Source organism: Xiphophorus couchianus, chromosome 23 (assembly GCF_001444195.1).
Source record: "Xiphophorus couchianus chromosome 23, X_couchianus-1.0, whole genome shotgun sequence".
Lineage (NCBI taxonomy): Eukaryota > Metazoa > Chordata > Actinopteri > Cyprinodontiformes > Poeciliidae > Xiphophorus > Xiphophorus couchianus.
This window is the reverse complement of record NC_040250.1, coordinates 8,861,041-8,881,064: the sequence shown is the minus strand read 5'-3', so window position 1 is coordinate 8,881,064 and position 20,024 is coordinate 8,861,041. Positions and strand designations below refer to the sequence as shown.

Here is a 20,024-nt window from a genome sequence, read left to right as displayed (position 1 = left end):
TTTGTTATAATATAGATAATCTGTAAAAAGATCAATCTCCTCCACTTCCCCTCTGAGCTGCTATGGCCGTTTAAAGAAATGTAGCAAAAACAAGCAATCAGAGCCAGAAGGCGGGTCTTACTGCTGTCAATCAATCTCATGTACTTGCTGTTAAATATGCTAATGAGGATGAAACAATTTACCGTTACAGGAAAACCGTTTAGCTGCCGTCATGCTATGGTAACTAGCCTAGCATTCACAAAAACCTATGCTAGCTGCAGCGTAACAAAGACCAAGGGGAAAATGAAGAGGGAGAATGAGCAACGCCACACAAGACTGTGATTGACAGCACTAAGGCCCTCCTCCTGGCTCTGATTGGTTGTGTGTAGTTGCACTGGGAGAAGGCATAGATTTTGTCCACAGATTATCTGTCACAGCATAGCGACGATTTTAACAAATATGTAAAAATATGTATTTTTTAAATAAAAATTACATACAGCACTTTTATAGTAGTCATCAATAAAGTATTTACTAGTATTTCTATGGTAAATAACTTCACCATAGAAAGTATAAAAATCAACCTTTTCTGTCTGCAGGTACAGGATGTAGTTATTCCTCGAGTAATTTGTGTTTAACTTTAACAATATCCAATGCAAAATTTAATCCTCTTTGCGATCTCTGAAAATATGAACCAAAGGGTTTTAACTCTCTAAAGAAGAAAAGAGCACCTGTGGGTCTGCCCAGCCTAAAAAAACATTCCTGTCACCTCTGGGGTCTTCTGCTTGGAGGCAGCCAGGCAGTGTTTCTTCTTTAACCCACACTGGTTTTCCACGTCTCTTCTTCTCCACTGTCTGACTCCAGAAACACGAAACCCACCGGCTCCTGCTGAATTATTATGAAGTCTAGTAAATCTGTGGAGATTAGCCGTTATTACTAATCACTTGGCTCCAGATTGAGATCATGATCTGCCGTTTGGGGATCTCTGCACTCAAAGATCCTGTAGCTGTTGTTCCGCAAAACAATAACAGACAAGAGATTTCGTCAATGTGAATTACAAAGCCCTCATAAACACAGACTGGTACCTTATGCTCTGCTGCCAAGCATATGGCTTCTCTCTGCATCAGTCTCATTTAAACGAGGTTTGCTGCACGCGGTTAGAAAAAAGAAGTCTCACAAACTTATGGCTTTTTTCTCTAGATTACAGCCAGTAGATAAAATGCCTGATTTTCAAAAACCAGCGTAATTTGTCTCACACTGAACACGGTACGTTTAAAACTACTGCAATCTGTTTCTAAAGCTGCAGCTCAAAGAAACAGGCTAAAAAGGTAAAGTGGTTAGAAAAAGAGAGGCAGGCTTAAGGTGGGCTTCAACTGAGACCCAAAATAATTTTGCTCTTGGAATCCATTTTTCCAGACTTTTCTCTTTTTTTAAAAAAGTTTTTTTTAGTTTTCCCACTTTGGAGTCCAAAAAAATGGCCAGACGCTAAACCGGTTACCACTAACACTAATCACAGAGACACTTACTTCACAAAATGAATTTGAAGTTGCAACCAAGCGACTACACTTTATAAAATATTAAAAGTCAAGGTTGCTTCGATTCATAATAACTGGAACATTGATCAATATATCTGATCTTAATAATTTTGATGATGGTATTTGACAAAATATAATATTTACTCCTGCCTTGTAATTGGTTACTATATTATGTTTTTAAGGTATAAGGCACTTTGAACTGCCGTTTTGTTGGAATGTGCTATTCAAAGTGGAAAGGTGTAAATATAATTTAAATTTATTTTAACCAACATTCATGTTCAGTCGCTTTAAAACTTTTTGGTCGGTATTAAAATCCAGTTTCTTGTTAATAAAACAGTCTTTAAAAACCTTGTTTTATATTATGAATCCCATTTTTATGCTTGTGTAACATTAGCTGTGTTTTCATTGACCATAAAATCTCACAAATTGAAATTACGAAAATAAATTGGCTTAATAGAGACAGCAGAGTCTGAGCGCTAGCACCGTGGCTGAATTAAGAATATATTTTATCCAACAGCTAAATCCACCGCTGCCGTGATGCTTGATGCCTTATTGCATCACCAAGTTTATTTAGGTGTGATTTTAATTTTATTTCTTATTTAATGGAAACAACACAATTGCAAAATTGTGTTTCCAGCAGGATATCAACACAGATTTGCGAATGTTTGTAATGGAAACAAAGCCATTGTGAAGCATATTTTTCATCCTGATGTTAACAAATATGTATCAAATAACTTTGGAAAAGAGAAGTGCAATCGGACAAAAAAAAACAAAAAAAACAATGCAAATAGCTTATAAGCTGCTGCCCCCTGTTGGACATGTGTAGTATTACATTATTGCTATTTGCTTTGCACTGTAAAACATTTGAAGGTGGTTTAACTTGAAAATGAAAGTCCACCTGCTGCCTTGAAAACGCAATTTAAGTCAACAAGAAACTTGTTTTGGTTTTAACTCAGAAATTAAAGTTCACGACGTTGACTTAACAAGAAACAAATTGTCTAAACATTGTTTTTAAGTTCATTAATCTTGAATTGTGAGTTGTAACTTAATGCTGCAGTTTAAACCATATAATTATTCCACAATATGCGAGAAAAAAAACATCCATCTCCTGGTTAAAGAGCCACATTTCTCTTTTATTTTACTCACAATATCACATTAAAATAATTATTTAGAATAATTTAAATCCTTTTTTCAAAGTACGTGAACAAAACTTCAAAATAAAATAAATTTTATTAAACATCACAATGAATTTTGCTCAAAAACATTTGGTGTGAACAGGACATTATCCTCAAGCATTGAAATAACCACAAGAGTCAGATCAATGAAACACACTTCCATCGCAGGATACAATAACATGCCGCTGAGCATTCTGGGAAATACTTCCCACTCCTGTCTTTTTCTTCTTTCAGTTTTTTTAAGTGCTGACCTAAAAAATCTAGTTTATTCAACTCTGACAAATTTGTTAAAAGTTAACACAACTTACTACTGTAAGTTTATCTTTCATAAACTCAACTGGCTAACTTTATTCTACTTACAGAGTTGAAGACAGTAGACACAACTAAATGCGGCTCAAACGTTTTACAGTGTGAATCAGATGGTGAAAAAGAGCAATCAGATGCTTCACATGTATCACTTTCTTAGTAGAGTTTGTCAGGGAAATTCACTTACTAGCTAACCAGATAAAAAACCTCCGCTGTGTTGGGTTTGGCATGTGAAAGCTCTTGGGTACGGTGAGAAAATCTTTGTTGATCTCTGGCAAACAGCGGCGCTTAAACAATGTGTCATGTCGACAGGCTTTTCCCCCCTTGGGACACAGTGGCAGGAGAGGGTAAATTTGTTAACTACAGCACAACTGGTATATAATTAAGTTGTGCACTGTAGGCGAAAGCCATACATGCTCCAGGAGCAGGCTGCTGGAAAACAAATTACCATCATTTCCAAGGTCCAATACATGATAAAAAGTTGCTTGTGTCTTAATAATATATCATTTGTCAATAGAAAATGGAAAAGCCTTTCAGAAGTGTGTACAGATTGGCAGTGTGTAATCATGTTGTCTTTGTGCTTGTCAACTGGCATTTAGAAATCCATGCCCCATGCTAAAATACTGACCTTTACCACTTCCCCCCGGGTGCTCTCTCTCTCTCTCTCTCTCTCTCTCTCTCTCTCCTCCTGCAAGATATTGGAGTCGTTTCTCAACTGTGAAGTCAAAGTCTTGTTGTGAGCCCCGAGTCCTGACCTCCATTTACTTCCCAGTGAAGACTCACTTGGCTCCAGTGGTTAAGAGGTCCAATTAGAGAGTGCTGTTTGTGTTTGATTTTAATTTCTGCTGCACAGCACCGGAGCACCACCTCTGTTGTCGTACCACCATCCCCCTGCGGCACACGCCAGTCCTCCCAGTTATCATTACTGTTCTGGTTGGTGATTAAAAGTGAAGGAGAGTGTGTAAAAAAGGGTGAATACCTCCTGCACCCAATATGACCTTTGACATTGCAGAATTGGCTTAAAGGTGACTTATTATGCTTCCCTGAACAGGTTAGGATGGGTCAATGGCCTATACAAAACCTGCTCAAAATCATTCTTAGATCAGTTCTGCGTATTTTGAGCTCATTTAAAAATTAATTATTTTAGGGCCTCCTGTCTCTTTAAATCCAAATAAGACGGCCTCCAATTTGTTCACAAGCTACGTTCACTGAACGACGTAGCGTACCGTTGGCTCATTTAGGTTGCATTGAAGAAATACTTCTGGGTTATTTTTAAAATGTACCTCAATAAAGTGTAGCATATTTATTTATGTCAATTAAAATACGAGGCCAAAACAATGTTTTATGAATAATAATTGTCATAATTGAATCCATAAATTATAATTCTGTAAAAAATTGTATATTGGACCCATGGGACTGTAAGCTACTGTCAATACGCCCTCTGGTGGACTCATCATGGACAAAAAAAGCCTTTATTTTTATAATAATCGCATCTTTTATTAACTAAAGGTGGTAGCAGATTGTAGACTATATAATGTGTTGATGTGAAACACTAATTTATTACGTTTGATTATTGTTCACCGGCACATACAAATACTTGATTTGTTTTTCAGTAGCAGTCCAGCAAAATGTGTTTTAACCATTTTTATCTTTATTTGTTTTTAGTTTCTTGCAATCATTCACTATTTTTTACAATTAAAAAAAATTGTGATGATTTTTGTTTTCGTATAAGAAATTCTTATACGAAAGAATTTCGCATAAGAATTTTGTTATTATTATTAAAAAATTATAATAATAATGTTTTAATAACAAAACATTACTCATGTTTTTGTATAAGAACATACGGAAACATTCTTTTCGTATGTTTCTTTGACATATGAAAAGAAACAAATACCTTCCCTCAAAGTATTTCTACTAGCAAATCTCAAATTAGCTAGTGGTACGAATCGTTCTTTGACAAGTCAAAAACGAAACACTTGAACTCAGAACTAGAACTCAGCTTGGGTTGCTAGGTAACGGGTTGGAATTCCCTGGGGTTGCTAGGTAACGGGTTGGGCAATGCCTGCTGATTTGTGAAGTTACATTCAGAAGGTTTTAGAAACAGGTGTCTTTCCAGACACTAAAAATCATTTTTTTAGTGTCTGGTGGGATTTTTTTGTTGTTGTTTTTTTTTTTTTTAAAGTGCTTGTTTTGTTTTTAGAAGCAGTAGAAACCCAAATGGAAGTACAAAAACAAGCAAAATGTGAATCTTGTGAAATGCGCCTCCTTTAAACTGGGCTTTCTGGGGGCAGTTGCCATTACTGATAAACAAAAAGCAGCAAATGGGGTGAAATTGTAACTCAAGTGAGAATGACGGGGCTGAGATGAGGGAGGGGGGCAGGACCCGGTATAAATGATTCCCACTCCTGCTATTGCCCCAGGATTCTACATCATCAAGCTTAACTAATGTGCAATTAAGCTGCAGACTGGAAGAAAATCACCTTGTAAAAACATTTGTCAAGTGAACTGTTTCTCTGTTCTGGGCGGCTAATTAACAAGGGAACGGGAAGAGAAGGGTTTGTTTGTGTGTGTATTTACATATACATGAAGAAAATAAATATCTGCACTGTTAGGGGAGAGCATTAACAAATCCCCGTCATATGTCTCTATTAGACAACACTGACATGCAGTCCCTATCATTAAGCAATAATAGTTTACTTTACAGCTCATGAACTACAGTATCAACAAATTAAGCCGTCTAATGGCGTTGGGTGCAAAGTAAAGTATGGAGGGTGGAGGCAGAACGCACAACTTTATTGTGTCTGTCACATTACGCGACACTGCAACCACTCTCGGAATAATAAAGACCACTACTAAAGTCATTTAAAAGTCAAATCATCGGCGTCTGTGAATTTCAATGATGTATTTTAGAAAGAAGCATGCCAGGGGCTTGAGAGGCGGGCGAGAGCTGAGGCAGGGCAGCGGGTGTCAGGAGTCAGGAGGTTGCTCTCCTCTCTGAAGACACAAAGGTGATAGATGGAGCTACAAGGCTGGAACAGCTCCAGGGAGAAGAGTGCAAATGCAGGACAGCGAGGTGTTTTTAGCAGGAGCCGACATGCTTTTTAATGTGTTTGTGTAACAAACGTGCAGCCGCGAGTGTTGTGTGCGATGTCGTCCAGCAGGTTGACGAGGCCGAGGCCGTGCAGATGGAGGACTCCCAAGTGTGGGTTCCTGCCGAGGAGCCCGTCGTTAACCTGGACTTCCTGCTTGACTCCAAGATCTGGGAGATTTGCCAGCAGATGCCCATCCACTGGATCCATCCCTCCCCCATGACTGGTGAGAGCAGGGGGCATATCTGCCTCTAAATGCAGACTATTAAGACTGTAGCTGCAGGGCTTCCCCACAGGCCATGTGGAGGTCCGTGGAGGCGGCACGATTTACCAACTGCATGAGCAGCTTGTTCAAGCTGCTCTTTGTGTGTCAGGAGAGTTTAGAGACGTAAGGGCTGCGGTGGAGGGAGAAATCAGAAGAAAAACACCACTGAATTTGAAATTTGGGTCAAATGGAGGCACATCTGTGCAGGAATTTTAAAGCAACACCTCAAACACACTGCTTCTCTGTTGAACACCGGAAAAACGTAAAAACTAAGATTATGTGTTTATTTATCTGTTTACAGTAACAATGGCTATGTTTCCTGGGGTCCACATCATAAAAAATAAAACATTTATTACAAAAATAGTTACACACACTCAGCATAATATTAGAAACATAACATATGAATTCATAGATGCACAATTATAACACCTTATATTATGAAATAACTAAATTTTATTAGAACGATAACATGTTTTCACTGTTATAACACTAAATAATAAAAAATTTAAGCGGGGTTCTTTTAAAAGCTCCAGCATTTGTTACATTTATAACAGGTGAAGGAAAATAGTTTCATGTTTTCATTCCTCTAAAAATAAGTTTTCTGTCCAGCAGTCCTGTTGTATGGTGAAAGAGTGAAACAACTTTTTATTAAAATGATGCCAAATTTGGCTAAATAAAAATAGATTATTAGAAAAAAATTGGTATCTTAGATACCACAATATTTCAAAAAACGTCATAAAAGGTCAATTTCTACCTTGTATTGAACCAACTTAACGCTTTGTACATCCTGATCATATTTGTGTTTTTGGAGCAATTAGCTCTTTTGGTTAAATGTTTTTCTGAAGCACTGAACCAATAGTGCAAGTGTCCCAAGACAATTATGCTGATGATTTGAGGAATTGATTTGTTCTGTGATGAACAGAACCAAAACTGTGTCTGTCTCTTTATAAACAGATTTCAGAACGAAAAGATCTTGGCAAGATTCTTGTTGAAGCTGGTAAGAAAGTATCATTACAGACAATTAAACAAGTTCTGTACTGGACTGAAAAGCCACTCAGAGAGGAAGAAGTCAAAGAAAAAACTATAAACTGGGATAATTTATGCAGAAATGTCCTGCTGTGTTTGGTCACAATGATCATAGTGACATTTTGGAGGGATAAAGGGAGAAGCTAGCTAGCCAGAAAACACCAACAGATGGCATCAAGAGGAAATAACATTCTGTAGAAATCTTTTATCAACATTTGAAGATATGAGCCAGGAAGTTGAAGTTTTCTACATATTGTGACCTTGACCCAAAGCAAGCTGCCAAATTAGATCAAGTGGATGAAGGACAAGAAAATCATTGTTTTGGAGAGACCATCACAACAATATTTCTGTATATTTACTAAAAATATTTACCAAGAATAGAAAAAACAAATAAGTTTTGGCCAATTGTTTTTAGATAAATGTAAAGATGGCAGCTGTAGTAATCAAGATGAAGAAGACTGAATAGGATTTGATGTGCACTGAAACATTTTGTTTAAAATGAACAAAGCCTGCAGCAGCTCCAATCTGATAATGTTAAAATCACAATGAAATCAAACAATGAGCAATTTCATTTAGTATGAGATCAATCCAACCTGGGAAATTCAAAAAATAGATCTACGATATTGACATAAAACTAAAAGCTGGAATTATAAGTTAACATTTAGGTTTTAGTGAAAGTTTGTTTGTTCAGCCAGTGAAGGGCTGGATTGCAGGTTCACCTCATGTGCATTTTAAAAAAAACAATGTGAAAACATTAAACCAGATCTTTGTGGAGATGATGAAGAACTGGCAGAGTTTCAGCTCCTGGAGTTGATTTCATATCTAAGAAAATTTACATTCTCCTGTCAGCATAAAGCAGCAGATAGACACGGTTTCACTAGCAGCTCCACAAAACAGAGACTTTAACCGCTGTGAAGATTGCTGTTTTGATAAACACTCAAAAAAAGAAGATTTAAAAAACATGAATATTCACCTGATGATTAGACATTTGTTTTTGTGAGTCTTTCTAATTTATGACTGCAGGGAGTGTGAAGCAGCATGTTTACCAACAAGTTTGGCACATTAACTTCAGAGTTGATGTGAATATTTATCTGACTCTTGAAAACATATTAAATATTTTACAAAGAAATTTTAATTTTCATTGTTTTTCAGCCCGAGACACTGCAGTCTCCTTAAAATGTTTTCACTTAGGCTTATTTAAATTTGGAGCATTAAAACCTCAAACTTCAGTGTATTTTATTAGGATGTTATGTTGCAGACTGAACATCATTACAACAGCATGATGCTGCCACCACCATGTTTGGCAGTGTGGCTTTCAAAAGAGATGCATTTATGGTGAGCTTTGATCAAGCAGCAGGAAAAGAACTACAGCCATTGGAAGAAAAACAATAAGCATAATTGATAAAAAAAGTTTTTTTATTTTTTTCAGTCGCTCTAATGCTCATCCATACTGAAGACATTGGGTTGCACTTGATTTTTGTTTTTAGAGAAAAGGCGTCTGAATACAAACACACCTTTAAATCTTTAAAACCTTCTAGTTTCACAATTCTGTTCTATCCTAATGAAACAATGAAGTTTTATGTTTTAATGTAACAAAATGCAAAGTTTGTTTTATTTTTAATAAAACTGCACTGCAGAAATGTTAAATCTTATCAAGTATCTTTGGTCCAGTTTCCACTGCAGCTATCTTTGTACACTTGAACTAACTTGCAAGTAAATTTTCGCCATCATACAGGACCTTATTTTAAGTAAATAATTCCTTAATAATGATGAAAACGTTCTGGTTCCACTGGTAGATTATTTCACTTGTAACAAAACATTTTTCCTGAGCTGTAAGTTAAATTACACTGGCTCTACAGCCAAAACGTTGTCTGGGGTTTTTCAACTGTTTCAGGGTCATTTTGATGAGTTGAATCCAAAAATCTCATTGGTTTTGCTAAATCAGGTCAACTTTCTGAACTATGGAGCAACATGAGCATCAAAATGCATGACTTGTTCTCACATCTGGAGTGATTTCCTGAGAATCTGGGATCAATGAGAGATGAAGACGTAATGTTTAATTTACATGTATCAGTGTTTATTATTCAATTTACAGAAATCCAGGTTTGTAATATTTAACTAATACACTCGTTGGAAAACGTTTTTTTTTCTCCTAAAACCTTTTTCGGATGAGAAATATTAACGGAAATGAAATGATAATGTCACAAAAATGTAATCAATTCAGTCAGAAGGTCTGATTTCTCTAAATCAAATTAGAATAAAAACCCGACCTGATTTTTAAAAATTATGTTATTTTTGGATTCAGCAGTGCCAAATAGTCCCAATTCAGTTGAGAAAACAGACAACGTCCAAAAAATATTTTTGTAACCCAGTGTAATCTGCCAATGCAACTCGTATTTTTCATCAATGTTAAGGAATTACTTACTTTAACACAAGCTCTTGTATATAAGTTAGTTTTTTCTTATTTCTAGTCAGTTATTTGGACGATAAACTAGACCTAAAATACTTGGTAAGATTTTGTGTTTTTGCAGTGTAAAACCAGTGCACCCGGCCACTTCCAGTGTGTTTCCGTTTGGTTATGGTGAGACTGGGATTCCTTCCAACATGCTGTAAAACTTGATGTTTCACAAATTAGAATTTCATGTTAGTGCAACAAGAACAGCATTGTTTAACCGAACAAGGAAAAAAAAGAGCTCAGGTTGAATCTGAGCACATTTCACTTGTTAATTACAAAAAGCCACAGGGAGAACCGGGTGAAATTTTAATCTTCCTCATTTCCTTTTCAAACAGCAGAAACTCACGGTCCTTATCTCCTTCCCTCCTGCAGACGCCGAGGCTCAGGACGTGGACACGCCCGACGCAGAGGTCACAGGTCAGCGTTTCACCCGGGACGTCCTGGACCATGTTCCAGTGAACGATTACGTAAGTGGAGGCCCTGCTCTTCCTCTTCCTCTCCTCTTCCTCTCTGCCAGAGACCACACCACGAGATACAGTGAGCTACTTCAATCAGGCCGCTCTGCCTCGACTCTTTCTGCATATAAATTGCTCACTAATTGATGTTAAAACTGACTTTGTGCACCAGAGGGCATAGCAATTGCTCTATATATCTGTTTAAGCAAGGCTAGTTCATTGAAGACTCCCTTAATGTCTCCCATTAATTGAGAGGAATATCCAGCCTTTCAAAGGCAGCAACTTGTGCCTTGCAGCGCCCGTTGGCGCTTTTTCTCCCCCTCCTCAGTCAGCGGACATCTCTGCACAAATCAGCGCTCCCAAGGTCACTCGCTGCTGCACAGATGAGTTGCACTTATTAATAACGCTTTAATTATCAAAGCACATAAACCGCATGCAGAGGCCAAGTGTTGGGGTTTTGCATCGTGCATCCAGACCTCTCAATACAGCGTGATTAATTATCGCCGGCTCTGAGGGAAAATCACGCCGCACCGTAAATTACAGCGCAGTGACAAAAGCAAACCGCAGTTCAGACTCTTTTCCTGCAAAAAAATTCAAGCACTTCTCAAGCATTTTCAAGGTAAGTTTTAAAACTCCCCAAACTTTGGAGATAAAAACAATACAAATGAGCTAAAAAAAAAAAACAGTTTCAGTTCACAATATGATATAATTTATTAACTTTAGTAATAGTCTTCTAAACTAAAATAAAACAAAATTTTATGTTTGGAATATCTCTCTCACACTCTCCCTGTTACTCTGATTTAACCTCAGAGAAAGAGAACAAAAAAGTCTTATTAGGTTTATGATAATAGCTGCTTTCAGCTGTACATTACGTTTTCCATATTTAAGGTTTTAATCAAATGTTAGATTAGGCAAATTTTGCTGTATGATAAATTGCCCCAGAAGTTATTGTGATAAACGATAATATTTTTGTTTTTGAGATCATTTTCAAGAAATGCAATGCTAATAATCAATAAACTTTACATTTTATTGAACATTTAACACTGGAACTGGAAGAAAACAACAGAAACAACAAATAAAGACGATTCTATTCTTGCGCTGCCACTCAATGAAATGAAACCTGGAAATGTAGGTAGTGTTAATTTAGTGCAGTGCACCACAGCAAAGGAAAGAATAATGTAGAAAAAAACAACTCAAAACCACTTTTTTTCTCGCTCTCTGTCGGCTAGGCTACACACAGACCCGTTGCCATAGCAACTGACAACAACGAAGCCTTAGGTGTCAGGATTCAACACAAAGAGACACTCAAACATTTCCCACACAAAGAACAGAACATTCAGTCCGTTACAGTTTTATGTTTTTAGGCTTGATGTTTATTTTGAGAGATTATTGATAATTGATCGCTGTGGTAGATTAGCTGCAGCTAAGCTAACACTGCGGTAGTTTATTAGCTAATTTAAACTCCTGCTCTACAAAAGATCTGTCAGAGTTGGTGTGTAAGTTGCCATTTTTAAAAATTTTTAACTGAACCAAAACTCACCAGATTCCACAGCACATCTACTGTACATGTTGTCAAAGTCAAGCTAGCATAACTGAACTCCTGCCCTCTCCCTCATGAATTTTTTAATTAAAGCTTTTTCCTGACATTATCTAGTTGTCGTATTGTTGACAATTAGTAGCAAAGCACTGCATCATTTTTTTCTTTTATACATCAGGCGTACATTTAAGATTTAGAGGATTATATTGCTAGCTTAACAGCTAAAACCAATGGTAGCCATTGTTAGCTAGCAGCTTTTTAGCCCTCCAGCAGGAAGATGGGGGCGGGATCTTACGCGCATGACGTCGCGCTGGAAGGGGTTCATACAGAAATCAAGGACTTTACAGACCTTGAAAACACCTAATTGAAATTCAAGTATTTTCAAGGACTTCAAGCACCCGTATGCACCCTGATTTAAGATGCAGGTGACACAAAGGTTACACAGCTTTATGTTCAGCGCTTGAGTTGCCACTTCAGGTAACTTCAAGGATAATGAGTCAGGCGCGCTCTCCTCTTCACAGCGATGAGAAACGGAGAAATGAGACGTCGTCCCGTAGCGTTGACATTTATCAGCCTCGTCCCAGAAACACCTCAGCTTCTGTCTTCTTCCTGACTGTCCGTGCAATTAAAACAAACCAGGGGATGAAAAACTCTGCGCTCCTTTTGAAATATTCTGCCGCTATCAGCCGAGCAACGTGCACCATTGCAATCCATTCCAGTCCGCTGTTTGTGGGTCTGCTGATAACAAAGGCCTTTGTGGCCGAGCGGAGGGCAGGCAGCAGTCTGTAATTGGGAGTCTGAGCTCTCGCTCATGTCGGTGGGATGCCACATGTGTGAGCCGCATTTATTTTTATTTATTATTATTCTTCCTCCTGCGCTCATGTAGCTGTGCACACCCACACACACACACTGGTTCCTTTCTTCTGACACATAAAAAAACATTTGCTCAGCTCATCTGCATTTCACAGACCTGGGATCCGGTGCCACTCCGGCCCGCAGAGCGCGCTCACAAAGCAGGATAATCGGCTGAGTCCTTGTGGCTGAGCCCGACAGATATATGCTGCTGAACTTTGCCACGGCTGCCCTGTTGGAGCGCAGGTTGTCTCCAAGCTGGCCCTGAACATCTCAAACTAAATAACTGCCTCCCCTGACAAGCCTGTAGAGAGATGGCACCGCTGTGCTTGACCCAAATAGCAAAATAGAGCTTTTGATATGAAGTAACCGGATGTTTTAAAGGAGCCCTATTATGAAAAATGTACTTTTTCACATTTCTCTACTTCCATTTGGGTTTCTACTGCTTCTAAAAACAACCAAAGCACTTAAAAAAACACAGCCATGTTTTTGGCAGTAAGTTAATGTTTTTAAGAGCAAAAATGAGCCGTTTAAAAAAAACCCAGAATGTTAAGTCAATGCGCTGTTGCCTAGCAACCCACCATGTTTGGTCAGCTGGTTTTACTGCTACATGTGCTTTACAATGGCTGCTGGAAAAGGCATGTGTTTTAATGATAACTTACCATTCAGAAACCACTTGTTGCATTCTGGTTGGTTGTGCAGCAGGCTCCACTTCTGCTTTTCAAAGACATACATTTGAATGCATGTCTGCTTGCAGCCACTTTTACGAGTGAGTCTAAACATTTTAAAGGCGGTTGTGGCCAGCAGCAGCTCATTTGGATTTAAAGTGACAGAGCCCTGAAACAGCTCATTCTGGGAGGAGATAAAAATATGCAGAACTAGAATCTCATTATCTGAGAAGGATTTTGTGCAAAAACTTTAATGAACATAATTTTTTGTAAGTCCAAGAAACCCATCCTAATCTGTTAAAGAAAGCATAAAAGGTCACCTTTAATATGTAAACACAGGTGCTGTGTATTTCTAGCGTTGCAGGTTTCCAAAGGTATGTCCCATTTTTTGGTGTTACCTGGCTGGTGCACCTTCTTCAACATGTCTGCAGTGGCTGATAGCAAGATTTTATGGAGTAAAAAACAAATATTAACTGTCAGGGTTAATTACTAATGACAGACTTTTTTATTTACATTTTTTATTTACGATTTTTATTTACAAACTATGTTTGAAAACTGTGAATCTTTCCACTTCACATTTATGCTCTACTTTGTGTCTATCGAATAAAAACCTAACAAATAGATGTTTTTGTTGAAAATGTATCAAAATATGGAGACATAAGTACTTTCGTAAGGCACTGTAGGTTTCAGTGCAATGCATACCAGAGGTAAAAAGCTGCAGGAATGTAAAGGCAGCAGAGAAATCTTCACTCTGAACCTAAAGCTCCTTATCACTCTGAGTATACAGAAAAACATGACTGTTGAATTACAGTACATCGGTTTTCACTGTCATCCCTCCTCACTGTAACGCTCAGAGAGATGGAAATCTGAGGCCAGGTCTCACAGCAACACGTTTCAAATGTTGCTCCATCCATCGTACCTGAAGTAACAGAAACGGAGGGCTTATTGAATACAAAGCAGGGAACGAAGCGTTATCGTTGCTGTTTTGATTACAGAATGAATGTGATGAGATTTAATAACACATCCAGGGATGTGCTTCATGAAGAGCGGCGATCAGGGTGTGTGAAATAATACCAACAAGTGTGGAGATTAGAGGAGTCATGCTTTGATTCGTTACAGCTTATTGAATGACTGACACAGTTTTCTACACTGCCGACTCATTCACACCCAGTGTCTCATATTATACATGGAGGCGTGTGTGTGTGTGTGTGTGTGTGTGTGTGTGTGTGTGTGTGTGTGTGTGTGTGTGTGTGAGGACGGTGTGATGAAATCAGAGGCAGCGAGGGGGTAATGGCTTTTACTCTTCATTAATGCGGCTTGTTTGTGACTGACTGTCTCAGATTTCCCAAGGTGAACTATTCTTATCACCTCAGCTTCCCATGAGAGACGGCAACTCAGAGCGAAGGCGATTAATATGTAGGCTGCGTTTTAAAAGGATAGCTCTGATTAATTCTCTTTAAGCTACAATGCTGCCCATTGGCTGTTTGTGTTGATAAACGTCATTTGAATAAAATATTTCCTTCATTTCTTCTGAGCCGGAGCGCCAGACTTGGTTACATCCCAGTTCGGGCTGCGAGCGGCAGATAAGATTATCGTCGGTCCATTGACAGCCTTCGTGTTGTTTCCATAACAGATTGTTGCCTGGAAGCTGATGACCTGAAACCCGACTGGAACAATAAATCATTAAAAGCCTACCTGAGCCTGTCATAGTCATAAATCAAACGCAGCTATGCTCGATGTTTATCTGTCGCACCGTTTCTGCGTGTTTTAAATGTCTCGCGAGTGTGTAACGCTGCTCGCCTTATCAACGCTCCAATCAGACGCATCACAGACTTCCTCATTGCTCTGACTTTTAGCAGATTCACAGAACTACTCACACCGCCGTCAGCTTCTTCACTTCTTACAGTATCAATACGTATTATTGGGATTTTATGTAGCCATCAAAACGGAGTGAGGCAAAAGTTTTTACACTGTAAAAACACAAAATCTTAAAGTATTTTTGGTTTAATTTCTGGTGCAAATACATCAGTTCACTTGAAATAAGACAAAATTAACTTAAGGTAACTTTCAGCAAGAAATAGCAGCTTAATTATTTAATATTGAACAAAAAGTTCTAGTTAAAGCTGAAGTAATCTGCCAGTGGAAGAAAACATTTTTCCCATAATATAAAACATAATTTGGAAAACTTGTAATTTTTCCCATATTATGAGTTTTTAGGGATGCACCCATATAAAAATGGGCCAATGTTGATATCAGACTTTAATACTGCTGCTATGACTGATAACCGATATTTACCAATATTATAGAGCTCTGGAAAAAATTAAGAGACCACCTAAAATGATCAGTTTCTCAGATTTATTTTTTATAGGTAATGTTTGAGTAAAATTCTTTTGTTAACATTTACTGGACCGATACAGATTTGTTAAAAAATGGCCGATACCGATGTTAGTGCCGATATTTTGTGCGTCACCATAGGTCTCCCCATATGTGAAAAAATGTATCTCCTCTGCCCTTCTGTTCCCAGTGTTCCCAGTACAGAAATACACCACTCAGTCAGGAACAACCAATCAGAGGCAGGAGGAGGGTCTTAGCGCTGTCAATCACTCTCACTTGCTCATTAGCTTCAACTGGTACAATTTAGCCTGCCATGAATGCTAATGCCAGTTAAACAGTTTTCCTGTAACGATGGATTGTTTTTCCACCATTCGCACATTGAGCAGATTGATTGACAGCGCTAAGACCCGCCTCCTGGCTCTGATTGGTTGTTTTTGACTGGGAGCGGAGCATTTTTATCTGTTTCATAACATACCACATGTTTCAGCTTTAAAGATGATTTAACTGAGCGATTTGAATATTTTTTTCATATTAAACTTTTTTATTTCAACACAAACTGTCTGGTGTTTAGTAAAACGCCTCATGAAAACCAGAAACCAGGACACAGTGGTCTGATAATGAAGCTGTTTCCTAATATTTCGATTGCTGCTGGAGTGTTTTCACTTCACCACTTCACAATTATGCCCCACTTTGTGCTGGTCTACCACTTAAAATCCCAATAAAAAGTATTGACCTTCAGGGTTGCAATGTGACAAAAACTGGGAAGTTTCAAGGGATGTAAAAACAATTGCAAGGCGCTGCAGCAAGCAAAGTCATAAACAAAAACAAAGAGGGATTTACTGCTGTGTGACTTGCAGAGTGGAGTGAAGAAATCCCTTTATTTCTGAGGTGGTGGGGGACGGACGGGACCGTTTCCCTCAGGGTTAAGCATTTCCCACACATTTTCTGGATGTGTTTTGTTCTGCATGGTTGCGTGTAGCTGAGTCATTGCGTGTGTCCGGGTCGAGGCCAAATCTCTGGATCCGAGGAGATTAACCAGCGCCGGATTGTCTCTGAGGATTCATTTACTAAAAGAGATTGAAATGTGGTCAAATGAATACCGAGGGCATTTTGCTACCTCAACCCGCGTGTTGCCAGTTAAGTGGCACTTCTCCGAACCCCCATCCAGAGGTTCTTGATCAGAGGCATGGCACTCAGCCCAAAGAGTCAATGGGGGCATGAACCAAGCAGCACAATGGAAAAATCCAAGGGCCATTAATTCTACCCAATTTACCTTTCGTTTGGGTTTCATTTGGCCCCTCTATAAATTCAGAGGCAGCCAGCAAGAGCAAATGAAAGAATCCTTCTTAGGCGATCATTACTCTGCTAATTGCTTTAGGAATGTGCCATGCACTTAAAGTCAAGGTCATGGGGAGGGCAGCGAGAAGTGAGGATCTCTAATTTGAATGCTCTGCTGGAGGAGGGGCGGCCATTTTAGAGCAGTCTGCTCTCCATCCGAGGGAGTTAAGAGGTCAAAGATGAAAGAAATAGTGCAATTATGTTAGTAACTAGCAACTAAGAGTCCCTTTGACAGGAAACAGCGCTGGTTGGGAGGTTATGAAGGGTGGCTTCACTGTGCTACTGTCAGTCGCTTTGCCTCAGTTATAATAGAAAAGGTCAAGGGTATTATCATATTGAAGCTCCTGAAGCTTAATTCAAACCTGTGCACTCCTGATCGCTTCGTCTCAGCTGTTAGACGCGACACAACTCTGCATTTTCACACACACCAGCTCTGATCTTTTGACTCGTTTGCCTTTTGCGTACATTTTCCCGACCTAGAACCAAAAGCAACCTCATCAATTCCCATCAGTCACTCCTCCTCCTCTTCCTCTTCCTCCTGCCCTTGCCTCTGGAGGACCGGCATTTGTCATGTGTGTGTGATGGCGGACCCGCTGTGTCCTCTGCAGAGGGACGTCGGGATCGAGCTGGATAGCCGTCTGGACGACCGCGGCTACTGCTGCCAGTACTGCCGCCGTGGCTACCGCTTCTGCCGCCGCTACTTCGAGCCCCTGGGCGGCTTCAACCCGTGGCCGTACTACTACCAAGGAGGCCGGGTCATCTGCCAGGTCGTGATGCCGTGCGACTGGTGGATCGCGCGCATGCTGGGGAGGATCTGAAGCTGAATTTAAATGGTTTCTGGATCTGAAATAAATCTGAGAAATATTCCAGACCTCATTTGTCCATAGAGAGCATTTCGTATTCACTGATTATATTCTCAAAGGCATCATTAACTGTCTCATGTTGTATACTAGCAAATAAAATCAATGCTCTTTCACTTTTACTTCATGTTCTACTAAATCTGTTTGCACATGTACAGTGCTTTAAAGGGGCAGTATTATGTGTTTTCTAGGCATAATACAGCATAATACAGTAACAATGTTACTGTCAGTCGTTATAAAAATTATGTATAGATCAAATATCACTTAAAAGAAATGTTGCTTCCTGGTTTAATGCCTTCAAATTGGGCCTCTGTCTCTTTAAGAACCCTTTTACAATGTTTTTACCAGCATTGAACTGAGTAGTAGCTTCTATAATGACCTCAGCAGATGTGCAGTTCCACCAGATGTTGGAAGCTTGGAAACTGCAGCTCTGAGGAGAAGCTGCGCCTCGAAGGCGGGACTAGGTCCAACCAGGCGTTTTGCACAGCTGAATTGTTGCCATGGAGATTAAAGGATTTCTAGATATATCTCCAAGTATGTTTTTGATGAGGGAATAACATTGTAACATGATGTGAAGCTCAAAAAGAAAAGTTGATTTTACATGATGCTGCCCCTTTAAATACACATGCAAACGTTTCTGATTGGTGCTATAATAAAGATTTAACCAAACTATTATATCTACCACCACAGCATGTTATGTGTAGTAATGAAACACTTTCAGGTTGTGAAGCACATTTTCTGTATCATGTAAATGAGTAGTTAGTTTTTTTTAGCCATACTTTAACAGTTTCCTTATATTTAGTGGACAGGTGTTGTGTTGCAGTGAAAACTAAGGAAATCTTAACAATGCTTAAAGGTCTATTACTCTATTCTGAGTTTGTGCCAGTCGATTTATTTCCTGAGCTTTTACCTTCTTGTTTGTTATTGTTAGCTAAGTTTTAAGGATGCAGATTCATAATATAAACTACACACACTCAGAATTACAGTTGTTCACAATTTATTCATTTTAGTCATTGAAAGTTAAATCTGTTATTTAACGTTTTTGTAATTCAGGTGCTTTTTTAAAAAAGAACTGTGGTAACTCTGTCAAAAGTGTTGGTTGGGTTTGTTTGCTTCGCTTGAACACTCTACATATTTTTAAATTTGACTCCAATTTTGTTCCAGAATTCAATTAAAAATCTTCCTTTTGAAAAAATTATTTTTTATGCCTCCATGTTCTCTTTTGTTGTGTTTACTGATGAATAAATGACTCTTAATAATAAAGTGGTTATTATATATTCTGAATGTCTGAAAAGGTAGAACATTTATCAAGCAACATTTTGGGGGAAAGTTTAATAAAAACAAAATCTGTAAGAATTTATGCAAATCAATAATATGTAAAGCAAATTTTACAAATTTTGTGATGAATCTGTTTTGGATCGCAGCTTCTCACTTTCTAATATAAGGAGGAGGAAATTTCCTAACAGACCTAGCTAGCTAGCGTTCTAGCTTACTGAGGCATCCATCCATCTAGCTAGCTACCGTAGCTATCTAGCTAGATGGCTAGTTTCTGCCAACCTAGCTTCTTCACTAGCAGAAGAAGAAGTGAAGAAGCTAGTTAGTTGGATGGATGCCTGAGTTTAGCTGACATTATTAATGCCATATTTGCATTAGCTGACTACATTTAAAAACTGTTTCTAGTTATAGTGTTTGTTTTGTTGCTATTTTCTCAGTTTATCAATGTCCACTATGCCGTTACTATGCTAACATAGTTGTAGCCCAGCTGAAAGCCCAGTAGCCCATAGCTGCAACTGCAAATGTTAGCAGTTTAAAACAACACTAACTGAATCTCTTCATACAATGCTACGTTAGCTTAGCTGACTTTGTTTCACTGGAGGGAATAGTTTGGTTTTGCCACTGTTTTCTATCATTTCAATAATTTTGCAATATCTCAACCACTGATGAGAAAACAGCTGCTGATGTAAAAACTGTAGGCAGTTTTTTAGTAAATCTACACGAAAAACAAGGCAGATAAGCTTTTTTTAAAGTGTGTCTACGTTTGAAAATCATCTGAGTTGTGGTTTTCTGCTCCATTCAGAAGCTGTGAAAGGCCACTCTCCATCCGAACATTGAACTCAACGCTGCTTTACTTCAGAGACCTATTGACACATCGT

The 20,024-nt window shown here is 38.6% G+C and overlaps 1 protein-coding gene across 2 annotated transcripts in view; it reads left to right on the top strand.

Annotated features, from left to right (window-relative positions):
* The window catches only part of tnmd (tenomodulin), an 82,938-nt gene that overhangs the window by 62,031 nt on the left and 883 nt on the right, over positions 1 to 20,024 (top strand). Inside the window, exons 5-7 of one of the 2 annotated variants that reach the window (XM_028009563.1) lie at positions 6,154 to 6,307; positions 10,200 to 10,294; positions 17,620 to 18,274. In XM_028009563.1, the coding sequence (XP_027865364.1) occupies positions 6,154 to 6,307; positions 10,200 to 10,294; positions 17,620 to 17,829 (459 nt within the window). In that variant the 3' untranslated portion in view covers positions 17,830 to 18,274. Of the gene's footprint in view, positions 1 to 6,153; positions 6,308 to 10,199; positions 10,295 to 17,619; positions 18,275 to 20,024 lie in introns of those variants that run through there. The other variant, XM_028009562.1, reaches the window with a different exon arrangement.